The 12,083-nt window shown below is 45.1% G+C and overlaps 1 protein-coding gene across 1 annotated transcript in view; it reads right to left on the bottom strand.

Annotated features, from left to right (window-relative positions):
• Positions 1–12,083, bottom strand: part of Usp10 (ubiquitin specific protease 10) — a 69,683-nt gene that overhangs the window by 36,677 nt on the left and 20,923 nt on the right. Inside the window, exons 3-5 of the mRNA XM_080271571.1 lie at positions 6,173–8,695; positions 3,764–3,965; positions 3,001–3,241 (exon numbers count right to left, since the gene is read on the bottom strand). Of these exons, the coding sequence (XP_080127697.1) occupies positions 3,001–3,241; positions 3,764–3,965; positions 6,173–8,695 (2,966 nt within the window). The remainder of the gene's footprint in view (positions 1–3,000; positions 3,242–3,763; positions 3,966–6,172; positions 8,696–12,083) is intronic.

Below are 12,083 nucleotides of genomic sequence, written 5' to 3'. Positions count from 1 at the left end.
TCTCTCTCTGCATATAGAAATTGCATTTTTTGTAGATTTCTTTCTATAAAAAGTCTATACGGTTTTACGAATTATTAAAATTTGAGGAGAAGCCTCCTGACTGACTGTCTCTCTCTCTCTAACATTATTTTTTATTATGACTGTGATTCTCTCCTTAAAGTATGATGTTTTATTTGTCGTTTATAATTTCTATTTATTTTCCACACCACTTCTGAAGTTGAGGAAAAGCCTCCTGACTGTCTTGTTGTGCTCCTATTCAATTTCCACCACATTTCCTCCCTCCGTCTTGCCTTTTCACCCTTATCTCTGGCCTCTCCAACCTCCCTCCCTCGCTGTCTGCCTATCCACCTTACCTCCATTCCCTTTTACCTCCTCTCTCCCTCTCTCTGTTGCTGTCTGTCCGTCAACATTATGTTTTTCTTATGAATGTGATACTTTCCTTAAAGTATGATGTTTTATTTGTTCTTTACAATTTCAATTTTTTTTCCACACCACCTTTTGAGGTAAAAGTCAAGGTGCGTTCCCCCCCCCCCAGGAGGCCTAATGAACAGCTTTTGAAGGAACAATTATAGGTCCTCTGTTTACCTTCTCTTCTAAAAAAAATACTTATTTACGTTGTAAATAGGTTCTTTTTCTCTACTGTGGAGCACACGAGAGCGAGTAGCAGGAGTAAGAGCATCCACCTAAGGTGGCGGCCAGTGTGGAAATGACCTGGATTAACACGGTCACTCTACCCTTACAAGCGTGGCACCATTGCCAAGTGTTGTGGTATTTATAAAGAGTCATTATTATTATTATAAAAAGAGAGACATTAATAACATTATATAGCCTTACTAGAGAATTAAATATAAATATATATATATATATATATCTATCTATTGCCAGACGCCTCAATCCCGTTTGGGGTGGCCACAAACAAATCGCCTCCAAGTCGCCCTGTCCCCCGCCATTTCACTGCCCTGCTCCCAACTCACCCCCCCCTCTCTCATATACCTCTCCACCCCATCCCTCCATCTCATCCTCGGCCTCCCCCTCCCTCTTCCCCTCTCCACCTCATTCACATACACTCTCTTCGTCAGTCTTTCACCCTCCATCCTCTCCACATGGCCAAACCACCTCAGTGTGTTCCTCATAACGCTTCCTATCACATCCACATCCACACCACAACGCTCCTTTATATCCTCATTCGTCAGCCTGTCTCTCCACGTGACTCCACAGGCTCCTCTCAAATAACTCATTTCCACTGCTCTCACTCTTGACTTGTGTCCTTCCAACAATGTCCAAGCTTCACTTCCGTACGTTAGAGTTGGTATCACAATACTGTCATGTAGTAACTTTTTCACTTCCATGCTCACTTCCCTGTTTCTTATCACTGCTTTCAAAGAACCAGCAACCTTTCTTCCCTGCTGTACCCTTTCAAGCACTTCACTCTCCAAACCTCCATCCTTACTCATCACACTACCCAAATACTTAAACGTACTCACATTTTCCAATTCCTCACCATCCAACCTCGCTGTACATTCACTAACTTCACCTCTCTCAAAGACCATCACTTTACTGTAAATAAACTTCATTTAGAAGTAGTAAATAGCTGACATGAGACAGAGAGGTGTACACGTTTGGCAGAGAGGCGGCCGAGGAAATTCCCAAGAAGGACAACGCCTAAACGAGCTTCATAAAATAGACAGACTATAGTGATATGACGTACTCTGTGGCCTCCCATGCCTCACTCGTTGTTGTTGCAAAGCTTGTGGCCTCTCAGTGCTTCATGTCCTAGTGCCCTAATGTGAATCTGAAATTGCTGTACATGTGGTGCCTAGTCCACACAGGATTAAGTGCCCTGTACTGTACTACATGGTGTACAACTCTACCCTCAATCAATGCCAACACTAGGTGAGTACACAGTACACTATGTACTGTATTACTATTCTGTATCAGTACTGTATTGTATTTTATGCTTAATTTTCATCTTTTACTCACGGGAAAGTTTTTAGGACAAGGGTTGAGACGGACAGTAACACATTATCCGGCTTAATGCTGAATGTTGAGAAAACAGGGGGTACTATGCAATACCTGGCATGGGGGTTGGGTGAATTACACCAGATACTTGTGAGTTTACTGTACATATAAGGCTATATGACCAGTCTACTTCCCTTGGTGGCATTATTGCATTACTATGCTATATTAAATACATCCAGCCACTTTACATTTTTTTAACACACCTGACTGGCTATAAGGCTTAACTTGTTCCTATGGCCCAGCAGTTCCATATGCACACATCTTCACACCAGACCACTTTGGCACTAAATCCAACATCCATTTTGAATACATTCTAGGGCTGTCTCACTCAAGACTGGTGCACTGGTATTAGTGAAGATGTATTTATGACAACGACAGGTCATGTGGAGTCTGTTTAACCCCAAAACGCTTACTGCAGGTGATTGGCTGCAGCCATATTTTGTGCATCAGGACCTACTGCAGGCAATCATGGACTGGCTACCAATAACCTGTAAGTGGAAGCCCAGCCTTTTTTTTTTTTTTTTTTTTTTTGGCAGTTGAGTGCAGTAACCATTAGACACATGAGTGAAATATACATTTTCTGGCGTGTAAAATCAACTCTTCATATCTCTAAGACCAAAATTTACTCTGATGCAATGTTTTGTCCTCTCTCTCTACTGTATACGCAAGGGGTAACAATTTTTATTTTTGACATTCTTTGACAGTCGATAGTGTGGTAACCATTAGTCATACAAGAGTGACATATACATTTAGTGGTGTGTAGAACCAATCTCCTGAAATATAAAATACCAAAGTTTACCTTGGCAAAAGCTGAAAATCAAACCCTGAATGTGGTTCTGCAGCCACAAAGGGAGAACTGCAGTCTGTAGGGGTTAACAGCCTCTCTTGCCCCTTAGCCACCACCTCCCCTTTACCAAAGCAGACTGTCACTTGCATGAGGGAGTTACAACTGCCATAACACTAGGAAAAGGGTTGACTTACCTCATCATGCAGGGCATTGAGGACGAAGGACAACATCTCTTCTGCATCCTGCTGACGGCCATCTTTAAACATTTCTCCATTCATGGAGGCCAGCATCTTGTATATGTATGATGGTTCAAAAGCCGGGCCAGGCACAATGTCCTGTTCCTTGCGGCCGCCAGCTGTTGCTCCCGAGTTCCTCTCCTTTCGGCTTGGCTTCAGTGCTGGCCCCAACTCAGAAAACTCATGGATGTACTCCACACTAAGGAGAGGGGGAGAATTACTGTTAATATAAATTAACCTCCATCAATAAGGAATGAAAATGTATATGCATTTCACTTATAGATAAACACACACAAACAAGAAAGAGAGAGAGAGCAGCTGCTGGTAGTTGTGCTTAATAGTATGGGGTGCTGTGCTGCATCCTGGACAGGCATCAGTGATGGAGTCATCTAGCCTCTTTCGATAACTCAAGAGGGCTGGAAGATGTCCACATCTCAGCCTGGCCAGGTGGACCAAGCACCATAATTTGGTTATACAGTATGGTTACCACCCAGCATAGTAAATGGTTTCCAGATAAGCCATTTAGCTTGTCACTCACTGGAGAGTCATCCATAAACAGAAGGAAAAGGAATGAAAGATAGAACGAAGGAAATAAGGAAGGAAAAGAGGAAAGGGCAGTCACACCGAGAGCAGAACTACATCAAGTGAGTGGATGGTGAGCACCCCCACCTACCACTAAGCCAGTGTTAAAACTTTTAGTATTATTGTATATGGCACTAACATGCTATCAATGACGGGGGTGGATGATTTTCCCTTCTTGAGCCCTGGGATGTTTGGTATGGAGTGCATGAGGTTGTAGAAAGGTGGGCAGGAGAGCAGTGCCTGAAGGGGAGCATTTACATAACACCAGTACCCCTTGTTGGTCAGACCTCGTGGCTGGAGTGCTACTTGACGGTGGTCCTGTACATAATTTTTCAGCATTCCTGCAAAATAATAACAATGACAACACTCTATCTACTCTCAGTGATGCAGCACTTTACACCCTGTTTGACTCACTTCAGGCACCTCACTCTCATCACAGACAATCCACTATGCTCTCACAGCAATGCAGCAACTCACACTGCAACACACTTCAACTGACACACCCCACTCTCACAACACAGACAGACTTTCAAAATAGCCTAAACAAAAGCTTTCTTGTAATGTCTAGCTGAAGTGGCTCGTTTCTTGCAGATCACTGGGTTCTTGTCCAAAAGACCCTGGGGCCACAACAAGTATTTACTCACTATTCATATACAGTTTTTCCATATAACCATACCATCAAAGCATGCTGCAGTATATCCTCTGAACTACAAACTTTTTTGTTCATCTTTCACAAATATTTCAGTATGGATCACAGGCATGAAGTGCTTCTCAAAAATATTAATTACTAATACTGTACATAAAATTCCAGTGTCCTAACTACCAAATAAAAGCCCCCCCCCCTCGACTTTGCCAAAACCCCTTAACTGAATCAATATTCCTGTTCATCAATTCCCAGTATGAAAAAATACCACTAGGAAGGATTTCTCCCCCAATGATTTGAACTGCTAGACATAAAGAAATGCCCAGCTAATCCCCAGAAGTGTACCTGTACTATGTTTTGCATCCAAATCTTTTAACCGAGCCAGTACTCCTGTTGACCTGGGGGTTACCGTCAATGGCCACTTGACGTAACTCCATTTAACCTGTGTTTTACTAACTGTTGTCCACATTGTAGTGCAGATATTGTGCTGTTTTAAGTATGTAATGAGTATATTATGACTGAATATGTACTTCGTGGTGGTGGATGTGTGACTAAAAGTCACACAAAAGTAAACCTCTATGGCCACTGAAAATAACCCATGTTATAAGTGTTCTGGTATTCGAAGTCACCCTCCAAAACATTTTTCTGTGACATAACCATGTCACAGAAAAAGGGAAATTCTGGAATATAAACTTTATAGGGGTACAAGAGCACCTTCAAGCAGTTATACAAATGTCCCTCACCCCTCTCTCTATCCCCCAAAAAATGATGAAGGACTGAAGAAGGGCAATTTTAGTCTGCAGTCCACGGAGTTCAAATAAGTCTGGGCCAACAGCAATAATAAACTGTCTTTCCTGATGCCTGCCTAACAGTGGTATATCACAATCTCCTAGCACACTTAAACATGTCAATACCTTACACACACAATCTACATCAACTCTTCCCACCTGGCGATTCATCACACTGGGTGTCAATACTATCCTCAACGAACCTGCATTAACTCTTCCAACAAATCACACTCAATAAAGCTCTTGGCATGTATTATGTTTGTACTTAGTTTTGCAAATGTTTGTAAAGCATACACTACTGTAAAAATTAACAACATTATCTTAACACAGCATATGAAGCCTAAAAGAAATTACAGTATTTCTCCTCTGAAAGGACATGCTCTGACTAGAATTTTATTACAGTAGGAATGAAAAACAAAATAAATGGTAACAAGCTGATATAATGATTTTAACATGTTACACGGCAATTAAATTTTTACATGACTGAATAGAGGAGACCCAGGCTAATAAATGCAGAAATCTAAGTGAGCTTTCACTACCAGAATTTGTCCCAATTTACCGTACTTCAGTTTTATGAGGCAGAAGTCCTGTGTAACCTACTGAGGCTGAGAAACTACAGACTATGCTGGATGCAGACACACAGTACAGAATCTACTGCAGAGAGAATTTTGTATGCTTGTTAAAGAAAACTGATGCACTTGCAAAAACAAAAATGATATTCTTACTACTTATACTGGACTAAGCCCACTGTACAGAAAAGGTGTCAGGCTTAAAGTGTAAGACAACAGCAAAGTCCATTTAGGTTAAGGTTTAACTGTATTATACTGGGGAAAGCATATCAAACAATGTCAATGAATAATACCAGACTTAGGAATTACAGGACTTACAGCAGCATTACATCATTTTTGCATCATCATGAGCAAAGAGGCCTAATGGTTAACTACTCCAACCTGACATTAGCAGTACAAATGGCCAGCCTTTAAAAAAAAAAAAAAAAAAAAAAAAAAAAAAAAAAAATCATGGTCACATCCTCTAGGATGTTAATAATTATTAGCAGCTGGAGTTAACATTTTCAATTCTGATATTGGTCATGTAAAACGGCCTCAATTTCACTTACCGCCTATTTTGGCTTTCTCTATGTCCGCCTCAGAGAGTACTGGTGGCTCGGGGATGGTGTGGGTCTGTTCTAGAGGCGATGGCGTTTCCTCACGAGGTTTCTCGCTGGCCTGATTGAAGGGTGCCACATATGCCACTTGTTTGGCTGCTCCTTCACATGGCTTGAACAACTGAGACCAACTCTTCTTCTGTGCCCAGGCACCCCCTGGAGGAGTGCTGGCAGCCTGAACTTCCACTGGTGGTGCTGGTGCTGGTGCAGGGGGCAAGGATGGTTCTGCCACTGGAACTGGTTCAACCCGTTCTGGCTCACTTGGCTCTTGAGATACAACACTCTCTTCCCCCCCCACCTGCTGTGTTGCTGGGACTGCAGTACTGTCTGCAACAGAAGTTATTTCAGATGACACTGGTGGACCCATGAAAGTGATGCCTGGGGAGGTCTCTTGGCCTGGCTGGGCCAGGAGTATACTTTCACTCATCACAAATTCCAGTCCAACATCAGGTTCTACATTTGGCTGAATTTCGTCAGACATGAAACTTATGTCTGGGAAGCGTGTCTGGTCCACCACAAGGGTCACTGCAGGTTTATCACCGCGACCACGTTGTTGTGGCTGGTGTACTAGGTCAAACTGTGGCCCTGACCTCCGTCCTGCCTGGCCAGACCTCTCACACATGCTCTGCTTTTTCACAGCAGACCCTCCGCCAGGTGTGGACTCCTCAAATGATATTTGACTAACCCCACCAGTGACTGTCATGACCTCTGACTGAGCAGGTCCTGGGGATGGTCTGGGTTGTGGTGGCTGTTGAGGTGGTGCTGACTGTGCCACTTGCTGCATTTCACCTGGTACTGGTTGGGGTTGCGGCTGGGGTGGTGGCTGTGGCTGAGCCTGTATGGTATGAGGTTGATCCTGTGGGGGTGTTCCATGTGGAGACCCCTGAACCACTGCTGGGTACAGCTTGAGTTGTTCAGGTTCTGCCTGGGGTGGTGCAGGGTGGCTTTGGGACTCTGTGGGATGACTCTGGGAATGGAGTGGATGTTGCAGTGAAGCAGACATTGGTGCTGAGCCAGGAGATTGTGATGACTGAGGCTGAGGCTGGGGTGGGTTATGTGAAGGTGCAGATGCTACACAAGCAACTTGGGGTGGCTGAGGCAGAATAGGTGTGGCAGCCTGCTGCTCATTCACCAGATTAGCCTCCACCTGAGCCTGGGTCTGGTGGGGTGATGGTACTGTGGGCACATGTGAAGCAGTATCAACCTGGGGTGGTGGAGGCCTGGCAGCTTCAACTGGTGATGGCTCCTGTGCTTCATCCTGCTGCAGCTGCTGCTGCTCAGAGACAGAAGGGTCCTGGACTTTGGCAATGCAGGGATCTTGAGCTGGGATCATCTCCACACTTGTGGGGGGGCCACTGTCTGAGGCTGGGCGGGGCTGTGAGGGAGGGAACTGATGGGTGAAGGATGGCTCAGCAGCACTAGGGGGGAAGGTGGCAGCAGTGGAGGTGTTGGGGTCCACACCATCGGGGAAGGTGACCTGATGCTGGTGATGTGAGGGTGTAGGGTAATGGTGGGCCTGTGGGTGGTGGGGTGGCCCAGGGCTGGGTTCTGGCTGATGGTGGTAGGGGGGAGGTAGTGGCGGATGTAGGTGGTGAAGGGGGCCAGGGGGAGGGTGCTGGGGGGTGTTGGGGCCTTGGTGCTGATAGGGCAAGAGGTGGCCTGGATACTGGACATACTGGGGCTGACTGTACATTAATGGGACACCCTGTACTGTCTGTGGCGCTGGCACCCCAGGATAAGGTGGGTATCCAGGGCCACCCCCACCCCGCACTGGGTACTGTACATTAGGGTATATATACTGGCCAGGAGCAGCCCCATAGCCAGGTAGGCCTTCTCCACCATACCCTGGGTGCTCACCACCACCAGAACTGCTGCGGTCCAGCCCAGGCCGTTTGCCCCGGCCCCTAGCTCTGCCGCGACCGCCACGGTGGTGGCCTGGACGGGTAGGCTCGTACCTGCGGCCCTCGTACTCACCTTTGCCTTCGTGGCTGGCTTTGGCTGCTGCCATGTGGGGAGGTGGGGGCTCGGTCAGCATGGGGGGAAGGGAAGGCAACATGGGTGGAGCTGGGGGTGACTGTGAGGGACCAGGGTTTGACGGAACCTGTGGCTGACCACCACCGTACGGAGAGAGATTGACGTGACAGTTGGCCACATATACAGTGGCACCATGGGGCAATACAGGGGGAGGATGAGGTGGCAGCTGTGTGTATACACTATTGGGGGGTGGTGGAGGATGTGAGGGTGGGGGCATGTGAGGATTGTACAAGGGAGGATTACTGGGTGAGGGAGCAGGATAGGGTGGGTACTGCTGACCTGCCTGTCCACCTACATTAGGTGGTGGCAACATAAATGTACGGTTAAGTCCTGCCTCGACAGCCCCACCAGAGGATGGCGTGGCAGCGGTGGTTGCAGCTGGGGCGGCAACCGGGGTGGTGTCCACCTCGCTGGTCTTGCTGCTTTCCACATCCACCACTCCTGAGGGATGACCACCAACACCTACAGTTAACATCAATAACCCATCAAACTGTCATACCTTCCTTAATACACCAGACAGTTACACCATCGTATCACACATTCAAAGTTGTATTCTCATCAGTTTATGGAGGCTCCCAAGCACCACTTTCTTACCAGTTTATTGCTAAAATGGCCTCTAATATTATCCTCTGTCTTGTTCAAGAAACTTTATCCAAAATATAATAATTATAACAAAGAGAATAATAACACTGGTATTAACCAAGTCAGATCACTTACCATGCACTCTCCCCCAAAACTGAGCATATACTGTACAATGTGAAAGGCATTTGATCAGGTCCTCAAAGCTATCACACACAGTTATGTCCAATACAATATGGACTGCAAGCTCAAATATAGCATTACCTGTCACAGCACAGATGTACCATACCTCCCATAGCTCAGGCCACATTACTGCACAGAGCCTTAACCCTTTCAGGTCACCTCGCCCCGATCATGGCATTATCGTGATGGGTCTCCTGGCCATGATCATGGCTTGCCTATTAGCCCCCCGTCTCAAAACTGTGGTGGCAAGCTAGTGAATCTTATCAATATTTCTCTCAATCCTTAATGATTTCCTGGGTACTGGACAATCCAACTGAGAAGAAATAAACACAGATTTATTAATTTACGTTAGTAGGAGTGTTTCTCCATCATTCTGTATATGGAAATGCATTAATTGGTGACACTACACACCACTTGCTATGCAACTTTCCATCGTTATTACGGCTTTTGTATGGTATGTACAGCCGTAATATCTTTTTTTTTTAGAGAGAGAGAGAGAGACGCATACTAGCTCCTTATGCATATTATATATTTTTTTTTCTAAAATTACAGTCCTTGATTTGGTAGGTGGTGGCGACCATCATCCACTCACCTGATGTAGTGCTGCCTACTATTTCTTTAGCCTTTATCATTCTTTTTCTGTGCCTGCCCTCCTCTCTCCCTATTTCTCCCCTCTTGCCTGTCACTTCTTACTGCTTTTCTTTCCTTTACAGGTGGCTTTACATTGAGTGACAAACCTAATGGTTTCCTGTAAGCCAAGATACCATTTACAATGCTGGGTGGTAACCATATAAATCATAAATGCTCCCTACGTGTCAGCAAGTGGGTTGATGGAGGGTCAGTGCCCCTCCCCGTAAAACAAATAACTCTAAGTCAAATGGCCACCCCTTACAGGATTATGGCATCTGGCAATAGATAGGTAGATAGATTTCTTGGTCAAAGATGTGATTTTTCAGACTAGACGTACGGACCTTTTTGTGACCCGAAAGAGTTAGTGAAGCCTAGGTGATGGTGTAGGAAGATGGTCAAAAATGGTATGGGTGGCATGGTTTGGGGTGATGATGTAGGTCAGTGGTTCCCAAACTGGGGGTCATGAGGTAGCCTAACCTTAAACAGCTGGTAACTAGTGATAAAATTTCATTCTCTTCTTGGTGGCAATAACTGTGAAGATTCTTTTTTCCGTAACCACTTCATGCAGAGAGTATTTTTTTTTTTTTTTTTTTTTATGTATCCGACTCTGGGCATAGGCTTCACAGCCTGCTATCAAGGCCCAGTAGTCCTCCTACATACCATACACCTCTACATGTCACCACTTCGGCGCTAACACCCACCGTCCATATTGAATACATGCTAGGGCTGTCTCATGCAGGACTTGTGTATTGGTATTAGCGGGGGTATTTTTACGACATGTCGGCGGGTCTTCTGGTAGATCAGTAAAGCCTGATTTAATGAAATTCAAATCCTTAAACTGTTCCCTGCCCCAGCTGGGATTCGAACCTGGGTCCGTCAGGACTGCAGGCCACCTCTCTACCGATTGAGCCACCGCCTCCCCCATTCCTCAAATTCAAAAGTTATTAATTTCCATAAGCACTCTTACATAGAGCTTGATGGAGTTTGGTGCAAGAATGGGTCACTACCCTGGTATCAACAAAGAAGCTGTCTGTGTCTTCCTTTCACTCTTATCTATACTACTCTGCAGAACCCCTCCCCCTTTTAAACCTGCTAAACATCAAAGAGAGATGGCATAATGGAGTCCACATGGAAGATATCTCTTTGGTATCCCTCCCTCCTTTTTTTCTCAACTACTGATACCCAACTTGGCTGTAAAAATCTAACTTCAACTATACGGTAAACGTTTCAATTAACTTTCAGAATGTTCTTGTATGTGCATGCTGAACAACATTATTTTCCATTACTTGAATTGTTATAAGCTCACATATGACATGCTCATCTGGGTGAAGCTGCTTTATTTGTTTCTTCAAATGAAGATGACTGGGACCAATGTTACTTAATTTATGCTAGGGGTTGGGGGGGACAGAACAAAAAAGTTTAGGAACCACTGGTCTAGGTGGCAGTATGGGGTGATGATCTGGGTGGTGGTGTGATCACTGGTACGTTTATGGCCAGGTGGTGGTCAGGGCAGGTTTGGGAGGTCATCAGGGGTGACAAGCAAGAGTCCTGACCAAAATCTGCTTTTCCCATAGTCCCTCCATCTCCCACAGTACACATTCCCATAATGCTGTTCAAGTTCCTGATAAATTAGCCACACTGTAAGTAAGCTGACTGTACACTGCAAACCATCTGTAAATGTGGCAATGACTAAACCCAGTAATCATCTGTCATTACGTATGAGTCTGGGAGAAACAGCAGTCAGATAGATTATTTTCTGGTTAGGAGGGCCGATAGGAGGTTAGTGAGGGATGTTAAAGTTATAGGAAGTGAGGAGTGTGTGAAGCAGCACAAACTATTGATTTGTGATATGGTGTTTAAAGAACAAATGATGAAAAAGAGGACTTATGTACCTAGAAGGAAAATATGGAAGCTGAAAAACCAGGTAGTAAGGGATGCCTTCTATTGCGAGTTGAGGAGAGTGGTGGCTGAACAGGGAGCTGTAGACAGAGGCATTAATGAACAGTACAGAGCCCTCAAGAACAATTTCTTGAGAGTTACTGATGTAACATACAGCTGGACAAAAGGCCCACCAAGACATAAAGTAACTTGGTGGTGGGATGAGGGTGTAGAAGCTGCAGTTAAGGAGAAAAGAAGGCTTTTCCAGGAATGGAAGAAGGGTGGTAGCAAAGAGGAATATTTGGCTGCCAAGCGGAGGACTAAACGAAGGGTATACAGGGCAAAGTCTGAGTCACAGAGACTATTACTTGATAACCTAAATCATGGGGAAAGGAAAAATATGATATTAGGGTGGCAGGTCAGGTTATGAGGGATAATCGGGATATTATAGGTGAGCAGTGTGTGAAGAATGATGAAGGAAGGGTAGTGGTGAACAGTGAGGATATTAAAGATGCATGGAGAGAGCATTATAACCGGTTGTTGAATGAGGAGTTTAACT

The sequence above is a fragment of the Coenobita brevimanus genome, chromosome 46, assembly GCF_032717465.1.
Source record: "Coenobita brevimanus isolate Jiangsu-jjx chromosome 46, ASM3271746v2, whole genome shotgun sequence".
Taxonomy (NCBI): domain Eukaryota; kingdom Metazoa; phylum Arthropoda; class Malacostraca; order Decapoda; family Coenobitidae; genus Coenobita; species Coenobita brevimanus.
This window is presented reverse-complemented; position numbering and strand designations above follow the sequence as displayed.